Source organism: Neolamprologus brichardi, chromosome 6, assembly GCF_056152115.1.
Source record: "Neolamprologus brichardi isolate AB-2024 chromosome 6, ASM5615211v1, whole genome shotgun sequence".
NCBI lineage: Eukaryota > Metazoa > Chordata > Actinopteri > Cichliformes > Cichlidae > Neolamprologus > Neolamprologus brichardi.
The window spans coordinates 2,070,642-2,094,783 of record NC_142109.1 but is presented as its reverse complement, the minus strand read 5'-3'; the positions used below and the strand labels follow the sequence as shown (position 1 = coordinate 2,094,783).

The following is a 24,142-nucleotide window of genomic DNA, read 5'->3' as shown; positions in this document are numbered from 1 at the left end:
TTCAGCTTGGTTAAATGTAAAGTGGGAACACTGGCTTCATGGCTGAAGGTGAGCTCTTCTGCTTCGAGAGGTCAAGGGTCAGAAAGTGTTTTCCCTGCACCTAAATATTAGAAAGGATCCAGACATCAGTGATATTTTACTCAGCGAATATTAAGTTGTAAAACAAATGGGATAAGCACCGTTTTCAGCGACCTGGAGAAATGCAGGTGAAATTACAAGACGTGAACAAACCACGAAGGCACAAAGATCAACTCTTCAAATCAGGTTTTATTCAAATAATTTATTCACAGCAATGCATTAAAGTGAATGAAAATATAACCTGTGCATGTTTTTAATACAAATATGTCGACAGCATTAAATACTCAGACATATGATACACATTTCTTCTCTTCTGTTGCTGGTAAACCAGACAAAGCAACGTTTTCTCCACCTACGTCCACTCTGTTTGACCGCTTATCTTAAGTGTTACATATTTAGTTTTTTCCACTTTCATATCACCTCAAATAAGTTGTAGTGATTGTCTCGACATTCATACGTTTAAAATGCGTTGTGAAGATAAATAACCAAAGCGTGACCTTTGCATCCACAGCAGCTCTACAGGTATGTTTGCCCACTCTCACTCTGAGGTCTTTAAAAGCTGTGTTTACAATCACTCGGTTTCTGAGGGTCCTCAGTTATAACAACATCACATTATGCCTCGGGTTATATTTGATAGCTGCTGTTGTCTGTTCACGCTGACCGACAATGAGAACATTCAGGTTGAAGCGACGCAGAAACAAACGCTCATGTGCTTTAGATAAAACATGTTTGGAGCACATGGATGAAGCTTTACAACTTTCTGAACCCTGAGCACTCGTACTGTATTTTCTCACAGCTCTAACAGAGTTAGTCAATTCACAAACATATTAATTGCGAAACCCTACGTGCTACTCTTACACAACAAAACATTTAGTCACGACGGAGTCTTTTTTTTTAACCATTAGTGCTTTTACTTCAGTAAAGTGTGTGGACATCTCCGTCGCCACCTACAGCACAAACACTGGGTTTTAAAGTTGGACGTGTTAGAAAATACGAGAGTTCCTGTGGTGTCAGGACGAACACGAAGGGCTGTGAACATTCAGAGTGAAGAGGTTCGGTTGGTGTGAAAACGACGAGCGTTCTCAGTGAATTTGAGTGCAAAGCTGTAAACTTGGTACATAATGACGATTAGCCCTCAGTTTGAGTCACGAGACACCGCCATGACCTCACAGTGTATTTACAATCTTGAGTTAAAATCAACAAATAACAGACGCCGCAAACTCAGAACGCTTTAACACGTGCGCTTTTCTTCACGCTGATGTAGGTCTCTGTTTCAGGCCTGGTGGACCAGAAACGCCTGGATTTAAACTGGAAGTCTGATACGTTCTGGCTGCCTTTAAAAAAATAAGAGTGACAGCAGTACAGCGACACGTTTAATGACTGCTCCTCGTTTCACGTAAAAGTTTTAGAAGCATCTAGTTTTGCGTAATTACCCTAAAAGCTTTTTTCCTGCAGAGTATTCACACTCAGGTTATTAATTAAAAATCTATTTTAAAAAAAAGAAGCTGCCTCAGGTGAAAACACACCAACTACACTCTGCAATAAATATACTGTATGCTTAACAGTTACCTGATCTAAATAATTACAATGATTACAGTTTAATAAACTAACCTTTTCTGTAAAAATACCTTAGATTTGAGCTTTATTTGACCTATCATGTGTTTCTAACTTCTTTTAATCTAAGCTCAAGTCCTCATATCCAAAATACACAGATATCAAAAGTTCCAGTTCGGGCCTTTCTCCGATCAAACTCTGAGGTGTAAACACACGGCTGGCTTCATGAGAGAGAACTGAAAACAAAATGTGTGTTTAAAACGAGCTCTAAATGAAAGCAGAGCGGAAACTAAATACATTCAAAAGTGACGTGGATGTGTGTTTTTGTAGATATATGTATAGAAAATCTAAGAAAGAGTCATTTCAGTTCATTCTCATACAAAAAACAACAGCAGAGAAACACAGTTCAGCCAATCTCATCTGAAAGTGTTCAGAAACAGAAATCTGAACTGTTCCTGCAGATCCAATCGTTACTGTCGTAGGAAAAACAACAACAAAAGTTGGTTAATAACTTTTGCACGAATGGTCTTTAGTCTGAAATTTAAGGATAGTATTTTTCTTTCTCTCTCGACAGCAGCGATTCGCTCTGACAGGATGCTGGAGCAAAACAACACTGTTCCTGTTGTCTCGTTAGTTCATCAGAAATAATCCCGTGTAATGTGGCATCAAGTGAAGACGTGGGAAAGGCTATACCATCACAAGTCATAATAAATGTTCTGTACACCTGTTGCATAGATGAAACTAACTAAAAAGAGCATTGGTGGACCTGCCCTGGATAATTTTGGGAGGTTTTCTGCACTTTGAACAAGGCTACCGGCCTGAAACTAGCTCTCAACCCCCTACTTGCTCTCTTTGGTAAAGCGGGAGAGGATGATAAGTATATTCCCAGAGCAAAGCGCAGGGTGCTGTCCTTTGGCTGCTGCCCCGCCCTCCCATGTGTGGCTTGCTGATCTCATGTCGTGTCTCAGTCTGGAAAAGATCTTTTATCCTGTCTTCCTTCTCTCACCCCAACCGGTCGCAGCAGATGGCCGCCCCTCCCTGAGCCTGGTTCTGCTGGAGGTTTCTTCCTGTTAAAAGGGAGTTTTTCCTTCCCACTGTCGCCAAAGTGCTTGCTCATAGGGGGTCATATGATTGTTGGGTTTTTTTCTGTATCTATGAAGCGCCTTGAGGCGACTTTTGTTGTGATTTGGCGCTATATAAATAAAATTGAATTGAATTGAATTGAATTGAAATCATCTCTCTCCATCCCTTCCTCTTCCTCCTTCAGCAGTTTGATTTCATTCTTACGTCGCAGGAGTTTATTTGTTCAGCGTGAGTCTGTCCACGTTAGGTCCACTTGAAACGAAGTTTCACTAACAGCCCGTGAATAGTGGTGAACAGGAGCTAACAGCAGCTAACAGAGACAAAAACAGCAGTGCTCATCTCAGTATCACTGACGTTGACTCGCTGACAGTGTAAGGGATAATATTCAGGCCGAGTCAATATCAAAATGTAATAAAAATCAGGTAAATACCAACATTTTGTAGGGCTTCAGCTCTCGTCCGGTATAATGTGAGAGATTGTTGATAAAATGATGATATAAATCACATGAATGTCAGGGCTACACTTCACAGCATCAGTAAACAAGTAAAGGGAAAGTGTTTTACTTCCTCTGATAGAGAATATTGTTTGTTTACTCGTAGTTGCCATAGTTAACTGCATCTTCATAATGTTTAGTGGATTTTTCACTATGTGTTGGGATTATTAACAACAACAACGAATGTTGAATATGAAGCTGCCAGGCAGGAAAAGAGGAAAACCAAAGAAAAGATTCATAGACGTAGCGAAGGACATGCAGAGGATTAGTGTGAAAGCAGAGGAGGCTACTGATAGGAAGAGACTCTCAGTGGTGACTTCTGATGGGAGCAAGAAGAAGACGACCAAAGAAAAGATTGCAAATTTGTTTCAAACTGTATTTTATGTCTGAATTGAATTGAATTGAATTGAATTGAATTGAATTGAATTGAATTGAATTGAATTGAATCCACTGCTCCATCCAGAACCAAAAGGGCACATTTGATAAATGGGGGGGAGAGAGTTTCGTTTATTTTCTCTCTTTTTATTTTTCTGTTTTTGTTTCTTTTTTCTCGTTGCTTGTTTGGTAAATAATAAGAGAGGAAAAAAATGTTCCAACATGAAAAGTTCTGTGTTGTATTCATTGTAAACAGTTTGTGTTTTCCGTCTTCTTTGTTTTCTTTGTAAACTATATCCACAAATACTCAATAAAAATATTTTGAATTTAAAAAAGAGCGTTGGAGCATTTTAGCGCTTAAAGCTGCAGCTTCTGACCACTTGGGGGCGCCATAAACAGCTGCGAGCTGTGTCCGTCCAGCTTTTTGTCTCCATCAGGAAGCCAAAGCAGCAAGGTCGTGAATGCAGATAAACGCTGATGTAAGGGCACATCTTGCATCTTACTGCAGTCTAGCTGATAACTCTGCTGCTCAATGATCAGACACACTCGTGTAACACTGTCCCTTTCTCATATGAGGAGTGACACCCTCCTGGCTCATGCGCTAATTCACCCAGTAACTGAGAGAAGTTATCTAAGATCCCAGAGAGAAGGGAATTAAATTCATTTTAAGTTAATTCGATTTGTTTCGTGTCATTTCATTACTGAAATCCCAAAGATATACGTAAAATAGTCCCAAATCTGTTAAAAGAATCTAATCTCTGATCTTTATCATAAAATGTTTAAAGGTACTTTTTGTAACGACCCATGTGCAGAAAGATAAAATTGTAAACTTGATGTTCATAGAACTTTATCAACTGGATCTAAATCAGTAGCTCGTCCCACTTCTTCACTTTATTTGTTATTTCTTTGTCAACTAAGGAGACAACGCAGCGAGCGGTGTTTGCTTGTGGACACGGTTCTCTCTCTGTATGGTTAATTAAAACGAGAAATGATTTCCTCCTGATATTTGCACGTAAGGAAACTTGGTATTTAGGGATTCTCGGTGGATCCCATCTCTACCTAAGCCGGGCAGAGAAACAGCGCATGTACTCCGTCATCCAGCGGTCGTCCACCACCATCAGCTGCGAGTGTCTTATCTTCTCCAGGTCAGCCGATCGAGCCCGCCGGCGGTCCAGCCTGGAGCTCCGCTTGTCGGACTCCCTGCGAGTCTGAACGCAGGCATCAGAAGTGTGGCTCTGTGAGGAGAAACCAGAGAGAGGAGTCGTTTCCGAAAGCTACACCGGTGTTTTATTATTCATGTTTGCTGCGTGTTCGGTGACACGGTTTCACTTCTCTGCTGCACGACCCCTGCACTACCGAGGACGGGCCGAGAAAGAAAAAGCTGGTAATGTGCTACGTGTTTTTTTCTAGTTAGTAAGTCTGTCTCTTGAGATATAATGGTGTTTAAAATCTTAACATATAACTTAAAAACAGTCAAATTATTGATTGTAATTCTGAAAAGTTGCTAGTGGTCATAAGAGTAAAGTATATTTGTTGCTGCCATGAGCACTGAGCTTAAACTGAGCGCTCACATCATTGGTTGTCCTCTTGACCTCCATCTGTCTCTCGCTCCAGTCCAGCCGGCTGGACGGTCTCTGGTTCTCCTTCTCCTTGGTGCTGATCACCGGCGTGCTCTTTGCTCTCGGCGGTTTACGGATCGCGGCTGGTTTGTCGTCCTGGGAACTGTCTCGGTGCGGCTGCTCAGAGCGTGGCGTGTGGCGGCGGCGTTGCCGTCGGGGTACTGGGTTTACCGGCTCCCCATCAGAAGACGCCGAGTCGGCTGGCCCGTTGTCTGTCGGTGTGTCGACTGAGGGTGCGCTGTTCGTTGGAGCCACCGCCACAGAACTGCCACCGGCCTCATTCACACCATTTTCTACAACTGCTGCTTCACAAGAACACAGGAAACAGAGAAATCGTTTAAACATCCACTGAGCTCTGCTGACTGAACAAACAGATTAACTAACTAAGCCAAATACCAATTAACCACTCGATGGAGCTGAATGGCTCCACAGTGACCCTGCAGAGCTGCTGCGTCTGAATCTATATGAAATTATTTGTGACTGTGAAGTTCAGAGATGAGCAGGCTTCCTGGCACTCTCCTGTCTGAAATGCAGACATTACAAATGTCAAAGGCACACAATCAATCCTTTATCTTTAAGCTCAGTGTCTCAGCAACAACAGTCCCATCTGACTGCTGAACTTTCAGTCCAAATATTTATAGCATGCACCCTCAAGGGAGTTTGCCCAACCAGTCTACATGTGTTTTGTGGACTTGGAGAAGGCATTCAACCGTGTCCCTCGGGGTGTCCTGTGGGAGGTGTTGCGGGAGTATGGGGTGTCTGGCCCATTGCTACGGGCCATTCGATCCCTGTACAACCGTTGCAAGAGCTTGGTTCGCATTGCCGGCAATAAGTCGGACTCGTTCCCGGTGGGTGATGGGCTCCGCCAGGGCTGCCCTTTGTCACCGGTTCTGTTCATAATTTTTATGGACAGGATTTCTAGGCGCAGCCAAGTGGTGGAGGGCTTTCGCTTTGGTGGCCTCAGAATCTCATCTCTGCTTTTTGCAGATGATGTGGTTCTGTTGGCTTCATTGGGTGGGGGCCTCCAGCTCGCACTGGAACGGTTCGCAGCCGAGTGTGAAGCAGCGGGAATGAGGATCAGCACCTCCAAATCTGAGGCCATGGTTCTCAGCCGGAAAAGGGTGGAGTGCCCACTCCGGGTCGGGGATGAGTTCCTGCCCCAAGTGGAGGAGTTCAAGTATCTCGGGGTCTTGTTCGCGAGTGATGGGAGAAGGGAGCCGGAGATCGACAGACGGATTGGGGCTGCAGCTGCAGTAATGCAGACGCTGCACCGGTCCGTCGTGGTGAAGAGGGAGCTGAGTGTAAAAGCGAAGCTCTCAATTTACCGGTCGATCTACGTCCCTACCCTCACCTATGGCCACGAGCTGTGGGTAGTGACCGAAAGAACGAGATTGCGGATACAAGCGGCAGAAATGAGCTTCCTCCGAAGGGTGGCTGGCCTCTCCCTTAGAGATAGGGTGGGAAGTTTGGCCATCCAGGAGGAGCTCAGAGTAGAGCCGCTGCTGCTCCACATCGAAAGGAGCCAGCTGAGGTGGTTCGGGCATCTGATAAGGATGCCTCCTGGGCACCTCCTGGGTGAGGTGTCCCGGGCATGTCCCACCGGGAGGAGGCCCCGGGGCAGACCCAGGACACGCTGGAGAGATTATATCTCTCGGCTGGCCTGGGAACGCCTTGGTGTTCCCCCAGATAAGCTGGAGGAGGTGGCTGGGGAGAGGGAGGTCTGGGCCTCTCTGCTTAGGCTGCTGCCCCCGCGACCCGGCCTCGGATAAAGCGGATGAAGATGGATGGATGGATGGATGGATATTTATAGCACTGCTGTCTCCTGAGGTAAACCAGCCTTTGTGCCTCGTACTGTCAGAGTGACGCTTACAAAGGGTTCACAAAAAACACCATCTGTTAGATTTTTACAAACTGTTTCTGAAGACTAAAAAAGAAAGTGAAACTACAACTTAAGTTTATTCACCTGATGATTGACTTACACAATTATTTTTGACTAAACTGTCAGAAGAGTAAAACAAGGTTAGCTCTGTGAGGCTGCACTGAGCAGGGCTTTGACCCACATGTCAACATCCTTGCAACAACGAAGCTAAGCAGCTCATGTTTAGCAGGTCTAATGTGTAACATAAGCATCGTGCTGCTTGCTGACAAGCTAACACAAAGAACAGCCGAGGATCAAAAAATGTTGAGCCCTGACGGCATAGCAGTACCTGAGAGGGACGTGGGCGATGTCACCTGATAGGTTTGGATTTCTTATTTTGAGAAGAGACCATGTTTGTATGAGAGACCGGGAATGCTGTTATGTGTTAATGCTAGAAGGCTTGATTAGGAAACTGAGCCCTAAATTGTACAGTTATGATGCAGAGACAAAAACAATGTAACTGAAACTTCAAGGTCAAATGGCCACGCCTACATTTCAGCCTTGCCATTGTTCTAAAGAATTATCTAAAAAAAGTTTCCCTACTGTATAGTTGAAAAAAACTGATCAATGGACCATGGAGTAAAAAATCATTTGAGAGCTGTGAAGTTTTAACATTTTAACACAAGTATAGACACTAACTCACTTTTGGAGCCAGCCTCTAGTGGCCACTTCTGGAACTGCAGTTTTTGCCGCCTCATGATTGACATGGTCATTATCAGAGCTACTGCTAGTCAATTATTTGGTTAGTTAATTGAAAGAATATTAATCAGAAACTGCAATTCTCTGGAAAATGTACCCTTGCTATGACACAAAGTCTCGGAAACCAAATTGATGTCTTGTCCAAAGCAGAACGTTTTACGATATGTTTAAAACATTTACCAGGGAGAGAAGCAGCGCCTAATCACATTTAAGAAACTAAGAATATGTTTAGAATTTCTGCTTGGCGACCCGTTCTGTTACCTGTGGTTTGTGCCGCATCTACAACCGCAGCGTCCCGGTCCCCCACGTCAGTCTCTCCATCCTCGCACGCTGGCTTTTGCACCGGACTGGTCTTTGACTCCAACCTCTGCTTGACCTCCAAGGATGTGGGCGGCAGCGGGAGAGACAGAGGAACCACTTTGTTCCTGGTCAGCCTCGGTGTTGACCAGCCGCTGGAGTCAGAGCCGCTGTCCCAGCCCTCCCAGAACCAGGGCTTGTGGGAATGTTCGATCACCCGGCGAGTCAGACGGTACTTCACAGAGTCCTCATAGCATTTAGAAAACGTCTCCCATTTGGGGTCCCTGAACTTCTTCATATATTCTGTCCTCACTTTCTTGGTCACCATGGTTCTTGTTATTGCCTGGTGCCAATCACTGCAAGGAGACATGAAATACAGTTTGAAACAAATTTGCAATCTTTTCTTTGGTCGTCTTCTTCTTGCTCCCATCAGAAGTCACCACTGAGAGTCTCTTCCTATCAGTAGCCTCCTCTGCTTTCACACTAATCCTCTGCATGTCCTTCGCTACGTCTATGAATCTTTTCTTTGGTTTTCCTCTTTTCCTGCCTGGCAGCTTCGTATTCAACATTCGTTGTTGTTGTTAATAATCCTAACACATAGTGAAAAATCCACTAAACATTATGAAGATGCAGTTAACTATGGCAGCTACGAGTAAACAAACAATATTCTCTATCAGAGGAAGTAAAACACTTTCCCTTTACTTGTTTACTGATGCTGTGGAGTGTAGCCCTGACATTCATGCGATTTATATCATCATCTTATCAACAACCTCTCACATTATACTGGACGAGAGCTGAAGCCCTACAAAATGTTGGTATTTACCTGATTTTTTATTACATTTTGATATTGACTCGGCCTGAATATTATCCCTTACACTGTCAGCGAGTCAACGTCAGTGATGCTGAGGTGAGCACTGCTGTTTTTGTCTCTGTTAGCTGCTGTTAGTTCCTGTTCACCACTATTCACGGGCTGTTAGTGAAACTTTGTTTCAAGTGGACCTAACGTGGGCAGACTCACGCTGAGCAAATAAACTCCTGCGACGTGAGAATGAAATCAAACTGCTGAAGGAGGAAGAGGAAGGGATGGAGAGAGATGATTTCAATTCAATTCAATTCAATTTTATTTATATAGCGCCAAATCACAACAAAAGTCACCTCAAGGCGCTTCATAGATACAGAGAAAAAACCCAACAATCATTTGACCCCCTATGAGCAAGCACTTTGGCGACAGTGGGAAGGAAAAACTCCCTTTTAACAGGAAGAAACCTCCAGCAGAACCAGGCTCAGGGAGGGGCGGGGCCATCTGCTGCGACCGGTTGCGGTGACAAAGAGAGATTAGTGGTGGAGGAGGCAGATGAAGAAGATGAGAAAGAAAAAACAAATAAGAGATCATGAATCCTGGTCACTCCTGAATAAATATGTCATAAAATTATTTAAAGCATACAGAAAAGATGATTTTCACACTATAAAAAAATTAAAATAAAAAGCATCTCCGCTGCAAAGCCTTCTTTAACTTTTGCAGTGTTCATGTTAATGTTAAACGTCTGCTGTTTGTTGTTCTTCTAGGTGGCTGCACTTTCAAAGAAACAGTTACTGACAAGAATTTAACCAATGAGCATCAAGATCCATGCCCCAGTTTTCAGAAGCAGCTACACTGACTTTTTTCTCTCCCCTCAAACAGACATCCTGTAGGGAAAGTTCCTTTCCTGGGGAACATACAGAAATATCTGGGCTGCTCTACAAAGTCCTGCTACTTTCTAGGTGGTGTAATAGTAAATGGACCAGTTTTTATAGAGCTTTATATAATCTACCTCATTCACTTCATAGAAGCACTTCTATGCTGAAAGTGCTTTCTAACATTCACACAAATTCATACTCTGATGGATGAATCGGAGATTAACTTGTGGTTAGCATCTTCCTAAAAGATATTTGGAATGCCGACCGGAGCAGCCAGAGATCAAACCACCAACCTGGCGATTAGTAGATGATCTGCTCCACCTCCTGAGCTACAGCCACCGCGGATGGCTAGTGGTGCCTGAATGGTAAACAGAACAAAACCTGGGTGAAGATGAAGTGGAATGCATTTATTACTTCCAGGCTGGACGACTGTAATTCATTATTATCAGGATGTCCAAAAAACTCACTGAAAAGCCTTCAGCTAATCCAAAATGCTGCAGCAAGAGTCCTGACAGGGACTAGAAAGAGAGAGCATATTTCTCCTGTTTTGGCTTCCCTTCATTGGCTTCCTGTTAAATCCAGAATTCAATTCAAAATCCTGCTCCTCACATACAAGGTCTTAAATAGTCAGGCCCCATCTTATCTTAATGACCTTGTAGTACCATATCACCCTATTAGAGCACTTCGCTCCCGCTCTGCAGGCCTACTTGTTGTTCCTAGAGTATTTAAAAGTAGAATGGGAGGCAGAGCCTTCAGTTTTCAGGCCCCTCTTCTGTGGAACCAGCTTCCAGTTTGGATTCAGGAGACAGACACTATCTCTACTTTTAAGATTAGGCTTAAAACTTTCCTTTTTGCTAAAGCATATAGTTAGGGCTGGACCAGGTGACCCTGAATCCTCCCTTAGTTATGCTGCAATAGACGTAGGCTGCTGGGGGATTCCCATGATGCATTGAGTTTTTCCTTTCCAGTCACCTTTCTCACTCACTATGTATTAACAGACCTCTCTGTGTTGAATCATATCTGTTATTAACCTCTGTCTCTCTTCCACAGCATGTCTTTATCCTGTCTTCCTTCTCTCACCCCAACCAATCACAGCAGATGGCCCCGCCCCTCCCTGAGCCTGGTTCTGCCGGAGGTTTCTTCCTGTTAAAAGGGAGTTTTTCCTTCCCACTGTCGCCAAAGTGCTTGCTCATAGGGGGTCATATGATTGTTGGGTTTTTCTCTGTATCTATGAAGCGCCTTGAGGCGACTTTTGTTGTGATTTGGTGCTATATAAATAAAATTGAATTGAATTGAATAGAACTGCTGTTGAGAGTGGGAGGCTTTATCTTGATTGAGAAATCAAGTCCATGAAACTCTTAAGGTTCAAAACAAAAAACATGATTGCAAAATAACTAGTTTTAAACCATTGACTGTATTTACCCCTCTTTAGACTCACCCGTGTTTGCTGCAGGTATGCTTCCATGTAAAATATGATGGCTGCCATCAGCCGTCAGCAGGTTTTTTAATACCAGTCTCATACCAGACTGGTTAAATTATAAGTAAACAGTTCATGTGCGTATTGTAGTACGACTTCTGGACATTTGTGTCTGTAAGATGTGTGGATGGAGCTAGTTTTTTCCCCAGTAAAGATTTTAAAGGTGATCACAGCAGCTCCACCTGAGCTCAGCGTCTCAGTACGAACTCCACTTCTTTGCCCTTCACAGTGTGTAAACACACTCAAGATCCACATTAAAACACTCACATTGTTTAACACATCTGTGCACTACAGAGCCAGCCACTGGAAGAAGCATCAAAGCAAAACATTTATGCAAACTATTCGAATTACTCGATGAATCATTGCAGCCCTACAGCCAACAACAGAATGTAAAGATGCAAAAACACTAACTTTATATCCCAAATATGCATTATTTGCTTGGGTGTACTTTCTAAACAATATCAAATGTGTAGCAGAAGAGGCTGATTAGAGTAAACGAACCTCTGTTTACCAGGCAAGTAACCGTGAACACATTTTTATTTACCAGAATGTGGACAGTAGGTACACCAACAGCAACAAGCATCCAAAAACATTCAGTTGAATTTTGCAGAAGGCAATTACAAAAAGTACCTTTAAGGATTATTCCATTGTTAATGGAATAATAATGTTTTAATCCACTTCACTAAAAGGTAAATTAAAAGCTGCATCCCAATTATCTATTTGGCAGTTTTTTTCTTTTACTTTCCACGTCAGCTCAGAGCTCTGGTGGATATTAACCCTGTGCTGCATCCAGCACAACACACAGTGTCACGTTTCACTGTGGTTCAGATTTCCATTAAGAGGGTTTGATCAGTCTGTTCTTCTGCTGCTACAGTAACAAAGCTGTCACTGTGTTTTCTGAATACTGCCCATTAGCAGAAGGACAGAGGGACAACTATAAACATTTGCTTTAATGACAAAGAGACTTAAATTTACAACAGCCATTATACATGGATATACAATGTATGATACATAATACATTCAGAATTGAATTCAAGTAGCTAGATGCCAAACAGTCAGCACCAGATACTTGATGCTCAGTTCAACCCAGGTGGAATGAACCTCGGAGAGCCTCCTGTGGGACTGGTAATGACTCAGGACAGGCAGCAGTTTGGCTTGAATGCATTAACACATAAAATAATTGAGTCCAACAACATGAATGTACAATAATAATATTGTCTTTCATGTATCAAAGCATTTTTTTTCCTGTCAAAAACCGCAAAGCAGCCATGATACCATCATCCACCCATCCACATCTGCAGGTAGCTGCTGTTAGCCACAGATCAGGGAAAACCATTAGAGGTTATTAGCACTAAATCTGACTGGACCTTTAATAATCATGAATGCAAAAACTGACATTTTTCCTTCTTTTTAATGCATCATATGCAAACAAAACATTTATAACATATGAAACGCTTTACCGCTTGATTTCATCTAAAGCTCTGGCCATATTCAGTAAAATTATATAGATAACGTATCGCATAATATAAAACCTATTAAATGTTTACATTTTCTGTTTGTTTTTTGTTTTTTTCGAGATTCACCTGCAAAACCTGGTGACGTACCTCTGGGCGGGGCTTACAGGTGTAGTCTACCTGTAAGCCCCGCCCACCTCCCTCCACATCAGATTACCCTGAGAGCAGGGAGGATTGAGGCTTACTACAGCTTTACAACTAGCTGTACTACAGCCATTACTCACTCACACCACACGACCAGTAACATCCAGTCTATTTTAGTCCACACGCCTACATGCACTTTCCTTTTCTTTCTATACATCAACACTTGTTGTTACTCAGTAAAAATAAGCCAATATTTGATTTTTTAAGCCTGTATCCGATCTGAGGATAAAACCTGTTCAGTGTATATTATCATGTCACTGTCTGATTACTGCACATCTCCTGATGTGTTTTTCTGTAACTGAAACACTGTCTTGTTATAAAGCCTTTCACTCTGTCAGTCACACCCCAGCTCACAGCATTTTTAAAGATTTTAGTCTGTAAACACGCAGCAGAGCAAAACGTTGCAGCTCCGATGCATTTTGAAGTTAATAAACGCGATGAAGTGTGTAAACCTGAGGTTTGAAATGCCAAACCGAGTGAAAACAGGCTACAGCCATGTTCACAGCCGTTCTCCTCACCTGCCCGCTGCGTCCAGCTTCGTTTGTAAACACGGAGTCATTTCAATGCTCAGGCTGACGAATAAAGTCTGATTGGGTATTAAAGTCAGGAATATATCTACTCACCAAGCCTGTGTACCAGGGGACTCCGTTTGATTTAAAGCCCGTCTCTCAGCAGGCGAGCATCGCTCTGCTTACTGACACCAAACGCCCAGCTCAGTTAGGAAGCTAGCAGCAATAACACATGCAACTTCCGGCTTTGGTTTTCAAACAAGTGCTTTAAAACATCCCAGGGACATGATTAATCGAGAAGATATTCAAGATAAAATCTTCTACTTTGCTCATATTATAGCTTTCAGGCTGATTTCAGGCAAAAACCATTCAGTTTAGATGGTCGGAAGCTTTATTTTGAAATATATATCCTGGACATCCGGAGCTCGTCTATTATTTATCCCTGTCTAGATTAAAGTATAACAGAAGTGTACTAGACTGATATGAAATGAAATGTGATTTTACATTAAGACGCTTCCACCAGACCGCGCATGCGTGTTCTGTCTCCATCAGTGCAGTCAAGACATGAGGAGAAAACAACAACAACAAAACCCCTAAATAAATTAAATAAAAGGTTATTTACAAATGGTCTCTTGTAGGACCACAGCCTAACAAGATCCAGTGATGTTTGGGTTTTCGCTTTTACAAATAGGAACTTGGGAATGTAATTCTACTTTACCACCTTGTAGAAACTACAATATGTCACTCAGTATCCAATATTTATTCTCTTTGTTTTGGGGTGAGAAGAAAGTCAGCGTATTGTTTAGCCTGGTTAACTACTGGATTTATTTCAGCTCTTGAACTTGAACTAATGTTTGTCTCAAGGCTTTAAACACCTCATAAAGATGTTTCACTGCTGTGTTTGGAGCTGGATGACTTAAATTTATTTATTTATTTTTGGTATGCTGCCGCATACGTGTATGTAAATTGTAGACTAGGTTAGGGTTGATATATGTGGTAATAAATTATTGTTTACAGATTTTATTCAAACAAAGTTTATGTGCAGTCTCTTGTGTGAGAGTTATAATGTTCAGAATATAATGGAAAAATCCAAAAGACCAGTAAAATAAAACGAACAAACATCCACAAATATTCTGAATCAGAATGAGCAGACAACACAGTCACACTTGGAAAAAAATCTTTGGCTTTTATTTGCTTTGATGGGTTGTTTCTTTTTTGGTCTTTTTGTTCTTGTTTCTTTGATTTTGGTTGGTCCGAGCTGGTGTGTGTCATACCTCGAAGCCACCACTCATATATGCACACCAATCTTCATTTACATTCGAAACAGGACATACATAAAAGAAAAAATAAATAACTTATGTACAGGTTAGATGTGACATGATCCTCGCTGGTGGAAATCAAAGGTCTCTCTATGAGAGGAGGAAGTTTCACAGTTCTAGGACAGCAGCATCTTACTGCTCTGGATCCTGAACCTGATGCTTCGGACGCATCATGTTTAGAAGCACTTGCGGTGGACGATGCTGGGGCCGGCCTCGTCGTATTCCTGCTTGCTGATCCACATCTGCTGGAAGGTGGATAGAGAGGCCAGGATGGAGCCGCCGATCCAGACTGAGTATTTACGCTCAGGGGGAGCAATGATCTGCACAAGTAGAAGAAAATGAGACAAATATTACATATATAGTATGTAAGGTGAGTGATCCTGTGCCAGTCAGTGTTGCTTTTGTACCTTAATCTTCATGGTGCTGGGAGCCAGAGCTGTGATCTCCTTCTGCATGCGGTCAGCGATACCAGGGTACATGGTGGTCCCGCCAGACAGCACATTGTTGGCATAGAGGTCCTTACGAATGTCAATGTCGCACTTCATAATGCTGTTGTAAGCTGTCTCATGGATACCAGCGGACTCCATACCTGTGCAGATGTACAGCAGAGAGGTTCAGGCTAAACACAATGAAATGACGATGTGATCTTTCAAAGGAAAGTTGTTACATTGTCTCAGATGAATAGTGTTGATGCTACGCACCGATAAAGGAGGGCTGGAAGAGGGTCTCGGGGCAGCGGAAACGCTCATTGCCAATGGTGATGACCTGACCGTCAGGCAGTTCATAGCTTTTCTCCAAAGAGGAGGAGGAGGCTGCGGTTGCCATCTCATTCTCAAAGTCCAGAGCAACGTAACACAGTTTCTCCTTGATGTCACGCACAATCTCACGTTCAGCTACAAACAGAGGGCAAAGGTCATAATTCGAGCTGCTGCAGAGTAGAATAATAAATAAATGAAAGATGAATAAAATAATTTTATCCAAGTGAGCGAAAGGACGTAATGTCCTGAGTTTTAACCATTTGGTTTTATTTTGTGCTATTTTACCAGTTGTGACAAAGGAGTAGCCGCGCTCAGTCAGGATCTTCATAAGGTAGTCTGTGAGATCCCGACCAGCCAGATCCAGACGCATGATGGCATGAGGCAGAGCGTAACCCTCATAGATGGGTACATTGTGGGTCACACCATCACCAGAGTCCAGCACGATACCTGAGAGCAGAAACAGAAGAGTTATGGAGAAGCTGACAGGTGACGCATGTGATGAGTCACATGAAAAGGTGCAGAGTGCTAACAATCACTGCTTCTTTCTAATGTCCACATTTGTTTTTTTCACTGGAAGGCTTAAAAGACAGTTTTAAGTATCTTTTTTGTCCCAAAAACCAACCCGAAACTACATTAAACAAAATGAAAAAAAGCAGCGTAGTAATCATTTATTTGTTTCAACAATACAGTGAATTCCACAATGTTTGGGACAAAAATTCTGCAATTCATTTGGGACTGAAGTGCAGACATTCAGCTTTAGTTCAAGGGGTTTTACAAAGATTTTGTGAGAACTGTTGAAGTATTACTGCCATTTTATACACAGTCTCCAATTTTCAGAGATGCAGATTTAATAGGAAATTTGACTGACAAGCAGCTTCATGGCAAGCTGAGGCACAAATGAAGAATTCATAACATCCGAAGCTATTTCAAAGTGTTGAATTTGTATTTTATAGTTTTTCAGTGTAATTTTAATGTAATTTTAAATATGATCCCCATACAAGTGAGTAAAGCTATTATATTTGCTCAGGATTTTCTACGAGTCTGTTGTGGCCAGTGCGATCCTCTATGCTGTTGCATGCTGGGGGAGCAGGCTGAGGGTAGCAGATGCCAACAGACTCAATAAACTAATCCGTAAGACCAGTAATGTTGTGGGGATGGAGCTGGACTCCCTCAAGGTGGTGTCAGAGAGGCGGATGTTGTCCAAGATAAAGACAATGTTGGATAACACCTCCCACCCACTCCATGACATGCTGGTCAGTCACAGGAGCTCGTTCAGTGAGAGAGTGAGATTACCGAAAAGCACCACTGAACGATACAGGAAATCTTTCCTGCCTGTGGCCATCTCCCTCCCATTAATAAGTGACTTTATGTATATATATATATATATATATATATGTATATATTGTACTATTCTTAGTTAGCGTATTGTCTGTCTTGTTAATGTTTGTTTATAATGGAGCACTGTAACAAAAAATAATTTCCCCCAGGGATCAATAAAGTATTCTGATTCTGATTCTGATTCTGATATATCACTGAAATATACCTGTCATAGAGACAGCATGATAGGAGGGAAACAGCTAATGATCCCAAGCATGGTGTGGCATGGATATGTATGGCTGCCAGTGGAACCGGGCCACTAGCTTTTATTGATGATTTGACTGCTGATAGAAGAAGCAGAATAAATTATGGAGTGCAGGGCTATAATCGCTGCTCATATTCAGCTAAATGCTGGTCAGACAGACACAGAGCAAATGGATAATGACTCAAAGCACGCTGCAAGCCAACAGTTACTCAAGCTAAAGAAATTAGATATTCTTCAATGGCCAACTCAGTCACCTGATTTCAACAGAGCAGGCTTTTCTGTTATAAAACACAAAACTGAATGCAGAGAAACCCAAACAGGGAGCAACTGAAAGCATCTGCAGCAAAGGGCTAGCAGAGGAACTCAAGGGAGGAAGCACAACATTTGGTGATGTCCGTAGGTTCTGGACTTCAGGTAGAAAGTTGTTGCAATATTAAGTAATAAAAAGTGTCTTTATACTTAAATTAATGTTAGTTTGTCTCATTAATGTTGAACCTCTGAAAATGGGGCACTGTGCATAAACAGTGTTCATGTCAAACTTTGGAAAACTTCTTGAATTAAAGCTAAAAGTGTGCACTGCAATGACATATTGATTGTTTTATTTACAATGCACTGTGGCGATGTAGCGATGCAAAACTACAAAAAGCTGTGGCTTTGTTCCAAAACATTATAGACCGCAATGTATAATCCGCAAATAATTTTGGTGATAAATTGACAGTCTAATACTGGTATTATTGATTTTTCTTAAGTGTTTTTTAAATGAGAAAGAAATACTGTCTTGAAGACAAGGAAACTCTGTGAAGCTCAGACTCACCAGTGGTACGGCCGGAAGCATACAGAGACAGCACAGCCTGGATGGCCACATACATGGCAGGGACATTGAAGGTCTCAAACATGATCTGGGTCATCTTCTCCCTGTTGGCTTTGGGGTTCAGGGGGGCCTCGGTCAGCAGGGTGGGGTGTTCCTCAGGAGCTACGCGCAGCTCGTTGTAGAAGGTGTGGTGCCAGATCTTCTCCATGTCATCCCAGTTGGTGATGATGCCGTGCTCAATGGGATATTTCAGAGTCAGGATGCCCCTCTTGCTCTGGGCCTCATCACCCACATAGGAGTCCTTCTGACCCATACCGACCATCACACCCTGAGGAGGGGAGGAAAGCAAGTTAGGTCTGAAATTTATATTTATTGATGTCTGTAGTTAATTTGTTGTAATATAATGAGTCCAAGAGTTTCAAACAGCAATTACTCTGTAAAGAAGTAGGTCTACGATACACTGCAAGGCACGTAAGAAAAAGAAAAGCAAGAATGAGTTTCCTTTTTTTGTGAGATTTATTGCCCTTGCATACCTGGTGACGGGGGCGACCAACAATAGAGGGGAACACAGCCCTGGGAGCATCATCTCCAGCGAAGCCAGCCTTCACCAGGCCGGAGCCATTGTCGCACACAAGGGCGGTGGTCTCATCGTCGTCACACATGTCTGCGGATTCTGGAGGAGGAAAGTCAAATGTGATGAAGTTCTGTACAGCAGGATTACTCAGCAGCACTTAACACACTGAACAAAACACCAGTTGCATGTTAGATATTAATTTAATTTTCTCTTAATAGACAGATTATTTTAACGCTAATACTAGTGTCACTTTGTTGAGTATGTTTTGTTGCCTTTTTTAATTTTGACTAAAAACTCAACAGCCTACTGTTTTTAATCTGAAAGTTTTAGGTTGATGTTAATTCCAAGCAGTTTTTTAATTGTAATAACGTTTTGGTGTCTTTCTTTCGTTATATAATAAACATAAATTATTACACTACAATGAACTAAATGACCAAAAAAAGTGTATGACACTGTGCTTTACTACCACTGACTCCCCTGTTCTGTTTCACTAATAATCACATGCTAATAACTATAACTTCTCCTCGTCTCCTCTCTCAGGCCTCCAGTGTTTAGATTGTGTGTCATAACAATTTACACAACCTGCCAGGACACAAAGTCATTAAGCTGCAAACAGAAACGCTATTAAATCCCCATTAGTTTAATGATGCCTTCAAATGTTCCCCATAAACTTCAAAATCTGGTTTCGTCTTTTCTTGATATGCATTATAGTGCCCTTGTAAAGGAATCATCCTTCAAAAGCTGCTTTAAAAAGTGTATGTATTGTTGCTGGATTCAGTGTTTTCTATTCACTAGTAAACACTCTGAAACTAAAGCAAAAAGCACTGATGTGCTGATAAGTGTCAACTAACGTACTCGTAACTAATTATGATAAATATTAGTAAACGAATAGACATGTCAGTTTTATTACAGCATTTGTTATTATCACTTTTCATCATAAAATGTTAAAATACACATTGTATTCCAAGCTAAAGTTACAAGTGTTACAAATCTCTAACAGCATTTGAACACAACCCAGTCTTTCCATTAACTACCTGTCGCAACAAAAGCTGAGCTTAAGCAGACTGTGGTTCACTGCCAGCTCCCTTCACTTAACCATTAAATCCAGATTATTCTCCATCTGTCTCATTCACTTAACCTAGCAAGAAGGCAGTCTCCATTAACAGTAACTCCACCTAACTACTGCTACAATTATTAACCCTCTCTCCACCAGGGAACCTCTCTCCTCCAAGCCGCTTACCTCTGCGTGTCTCAGGCTGTCACTGAGGGAACCTTGTTGGCTGCCAGCTGGTGTTGGGGTGACAGGCTACGACCACCACGGTCCTTATATACACCTTCTGCTCCATACCACCCGGAGAGCTTTTTCCCAGTAGTTTGGAATGTCCGAGTATTCGATAGGAATTCAACTGGCCCTTCGTCCATATTTGGTCGCGCGCGAGGGTCGTCGCATGCATGCATGTAGAGCCTCGCGGGCCAAGTGGGCCATATATGGAGAGGAAGTCCCCGCGAGGCTGCCGCGGAGCGCACGAGCCCGTGTATGGAGCTAGACCAGAGCGACGCACCGACCGTCACCTGTAGAATAACTGCTGCTACTTACACAAACGCACAGTACACGCACACAAACCATTCAGTACGTCAAAGCTTTTTCATTTTTTAGTGTTTCATGTCTTATTAGTATTTTAACCGAGGAATCACTTTATTTTTTGTGTTTTAAGTGAAGGCATAACGAAAGTGACAGTTAAAAAAACAGAAAACAAACAGCACATTACATGAGAAGTGTAATACTTTCTACTTTTACTGAGCACTCAAAGCACTTTTACACTTACATAATGCTCTGATACCCATTCACACGCCACTGTACTCTAAGCACTTAAAGCACTTTTTAGCTATCATGCACACACTGATGAGCGCATCAGGGGCAATATGGGGTTCAGTATGTCATCCAAGGACACTTCACAGATTGCAGAAGCTGGGGATTAGCAGGTGACCCATTCTACCTCTGGAGATGCTCCCAAATGAAAGTTTAACAGGACAACTCAGGACAATTTATATTAGAAAAAACCAAACTTTATCATTGTCATTACCATTAGAGATTTATTTTTTGTTTTTCAGTTTGAACTTCTATGTAGGGGAGACCGGGCATAGTTGTAACGTGGGTCAGTTGTAACACTTCCAATTTCTCCAATCAGGGCTAAGTTTCAAATGATGTGATTCATCCTGTACATGTCCAATTCAGTTCTGCTATCACATGTGAAAAATCAGCATATTTTGTCAAACACAGACAATTTAACACGAAAAAAAGTAATTTGTATGCCAAAAAGTAAGTTTTTCTACTTTATTTCAATTTCTAATAGCATTATCTGCTTTGCAGTTAAACTCATCAAACTTAAATTATGTTATTTGTATGCCTATGAGGATATATTCTGTGTAGGTCTTTAGTGTTAATGTTTTAGCCGTTGGCTGTAATGTTAGCTAGTTCATGGCTATAGGAGTCTGGGTCAGTTGTAACAGCAACAGTCTGGGTTAGTTGTAACAATAATGCAGATGTTACAACTTACCACACTATTACTTTAACTTATATTAAACAAGTTGGGGCAACGACATCAGCAGAGAGGTTCACTGGTCACCTTTGTATATGCGGTTAATGCCATTGGCAACACAATTCCTCCACTGTTTGTGTTCCCACACATACATTATGCAGACCACTGTGTCAGAGATGGACCAGTAGGAAGTATTGGTAGTGGAAATAAATCAGGATGGGTGCAAGAAACAGATTTCCTCATCTTTCTGAAGCACTTTGCAAACCACACCAAGGTAAGCCATGATAAAAAGTAATGGAATTGCGATGCTGGTGAACAACTACATTTTTTCAGCTTCATTGTTATGTTCAAAAGTTGGTGCAAGAGTTGTAGGTTATAATGCCCACTGAGCCAATGAGGCCAAACTCAAGGAAGACCAACCAAAATTAATTAAATATTCAGTTGCAGAAAATTCCATAATTTGTCTTTTTTGGGGGGTTGACATATGTTCAAAAGCTAGATTTCTGCATTCTGTCACACACACGCATAGCTACATAAATGGCTCTAAGTGCATTCATGTGTTGAATAAACAAAGATTACATGTTAATGTTTTGTTAGTACCCTTATTTCATTGTGTTACATTTCACCCCAGGATATGTTACAACTAACCCAGACTATGGGGTTAATTGTAACATTTCACTCTTTGTGTTTGAGACCATACCATGCAATGGGTAATTGTGCTGCAGAGAAAATAGCTGCACTATTTAATAGCAGAGACATGTAAATACTTTGCATTACATTTTGAATCCACTACCTTAAAAGAGCTCTAATTTACAGACAGAAATGTCAAAAATGTTACAACTATCCCCGGCCTCCCCTACAAGCAGCAGACATTCATGCTCTGCCTTTTAAAACAAGAAAGGCCGGGACCTCCAACACTCTGGACAGCTGCAAACTGAGACAAAAATCCTCAGAGGGACAAAAACTGAGCCAATAGTCCCGGCTGTGTTTATCCAACTGTTAAGTGAGCTCCGCTGAGGTGTCAAGATTCATGGGAGTGAGGCCAGTTTTTAAATCGACGATGACTTGACACAAGACTGTAATCATGAATCCAAATGTGAAGACTACGTCACTCAAACATTTGGTGTTAAAATGCCTTCGCTCTTACAGACAATATTCAGACAGACATGCCTCTCTTTAATACGGTTAATATTGTTCTTGCCTCAGCAGCAGGCAAAAGGTCAAAACCAGCCTCATGACACTTTATGAGAAACCTTCACTCCTCTATAGGAGATGCTATCAAAATATGGAGCAATGGTTTTTAATAAACATAATATGGTTAATACAACCACAGAGCTGATAGCAACTGCCTGCTTTCTACTTCTTAAAAAGAGCCCGATGATAAACTGAACAAGTTAATAAGACCGGAAAGTAGAACATCTAAACACCAAAAAATTCATTTCACTAGCTGGGCCCACATCCTCATTTTAGGATTGACAGCATTTTAGTAGGTAAAGTCGAACGCTTGGACATGAATTGAGCTGGGGTTCGGGGAAGGCCTCGAAGGGGACTGGCGACGGCTCCTGGGCCTGGCAGATCCCCGTGTACTAAATAGAAGTGAAGAAGTTAAAGAATTGAGAACAAGCAGGGAGGGTGGGGCACGTAAACGAGAATGAGTTGCAGAACTGGGGGGAACCTGTGTAGATGACAAATGGAAGGAGCGTGTTTGGAGGCGTGGTCCCGCTCCTGAAATTCAGATACATAATCTCTAAAAAACTGCTTGGATTTGTGGAAAAGTCCTTTTAAATCACTCGAAGTGTTACTTTAGTCATTTACTGAAATTAAGGGAATCACATTAGAGATTAAATGAGAGTATGAGAGTATGAGTGAGGACCCCATACTGTAGGGGATAAATAAGAATATATAGTAATCGTAAAAAATAAAGTAATTTTGATGAAGCATATTGTAAATGTCTTTATTTTCAAATACTACTGCTGTTACAGTAATGGCTGACATTAAAAATGAGGACACAAAGATGCACCAAATGGCCTGAAAGCAGCTGAAGCGAACAGTTGCAACTGAAATGTTTAAGTTGGTGCATCAAATCAGAAAGAGCAGGTAAAATACATGCATAGAAGGAAGTCGTTTGAAAAAATGAAAGGAGCTGAAGTACAAACACTTAAAGCTGGGAGCTGAAATCTCAGGAGAAATTATTCCATAGACGTACATTCCCGGAAAACAGCAGTCAGATTGAATGTTATAGGACATAACACTGATTATTTAAAAATATTAAGGCTGATAGTGTCCAGTGATGGGGTAAACATTGACCCTTAAAAGCAAAGTCCAAAACATATTTAGGGCACATCCTTCAGTTTTTACATGTACGTAGGGGAACAATGTAGAAAAGGCTTCATTAAGGTGAACAGATTATTGTTAATGACGCATCAGCATGTGTGCAGGACAGCAGCTGGTTGAGAGGGAATAGTTCACCCTGTTTCATACTACATACAGTTTGAACCCTTTATATTCAAATATGCAAATGTCCAGTGGAACCAGTATCAACAGCAGTTGAAAGTAGAATACAATGTAACTACATTGTTCTTTCAGTTTTGTTACACTATTTTTTCCCATTTCTCTTTCTGGAGGTTTCTTCCTTCCCACTGTCGCCAAAATACTTGCTCATAGGGAGTCGTATGATTGTATGTAGGGTCTACCTTACAGTATAAAGCACCTGGAGGTGACTGTTGTTGTGATTTGGCGCTGTATAAATGAAACTGAATTGAATTTACCATCTTCCTTTTTTAAGCCTTAAACATATAGTGCCTGTTTTCTTCTCTTACAATAATAATAAGGAATTTTTCTTTTATCAACTATTTGAAATCCATAATAAAATGAAGGAAGTCATTTGTAAATTATTCTGGGGTTATCATTCTCCATTTGAAAATATAAAAAGTAAATTACCTATAACATTGGAAAGATTAGAGTCATACAAACTAAACTGACAGTTATGTACAGCTCTAGTGCCAATCTAATCTACTTTGACTATATTTAGCAGCACTGGATCCTGAAAGCTGCCTGTGGCCTGTGTAGCCGTGCAAGTGGATCACTGTGGAGGATCTCTGTCAGCGTGGCAGTCAACCAG

At 41.7% G+C, this 24,142-nt stretch overlaps 2 protein-coding genes across 3 annotated transcripts; both read right to left on the bottom strand.

Annotated features, from left to right (window-relative positions):
• Window positions 1-249: 249 nt before the first annotated feature.
• Window positions 250-13,644, bottom strand: ccsapa (centriole, cilia and spindle-associated protein a). 2 transcript variants are annotated; one of them, XM_087841446.1, is made up of 4 exons: window positions 13,552-13,644; window positions 8,081-8,472; window positions 5,155-5,507; window positions 250-4,818 (listed from the first exon to the last, which is right to left on the bottom strand). In XM_087841446.1, exons 2-4 carry the CDS (start codon window positions 8,442-8,444, stop codon window positions 4,639-4,641), a joined length of 897 nt encoding a protein of 298 aa, XP_087697572.1. In that variant the 5' UTR covers window positions 8,445-8,472; window positions 13,552-13,644; the 3' UTR covers window positions 250-4,638. The 2 variants fall into 2 exon arrangements, with proteins under 2 accessions (XP_087697572.1, XP_087697573.1); XM_087841447.1 differs by having other exon boundaries at window positions 5,155-5,504.
• Window positions 13,645-14,603: 959 nt separating this feature from the next.
• acta1a (actin alpha 1, skeletal muscle a) lies at window positions 14,604-19,859 on the bottom strand. Its single transcript, XM_006806123.3, has 7 exons — window positions 19,722-19,859; window positions 18,441-18,580; window positions 17,911-18,235; window positions 15,800-15,961; window positions 15,458-15,649; window positions 15,164-15,345; window positions 14,604-15,076 (listed from the first exon to the last, which is right to left on the bottom strand). Exons 2-7 carry the CDS (start codon window positions 18,567-18,569, stop codon window positions 14,933-14,935), a joined length of 1,134 nt encoding a protein of 377 aa, XP_006806186.1. The 5' UTR covers window positions 18,570-18,580; window positions 19,722-19,859; the 3' UTR covers window positions 14,604-14,932.
• Between the last annotated feature and the right edge of the window lie 4,283 nt (window positions 19,860-24,142).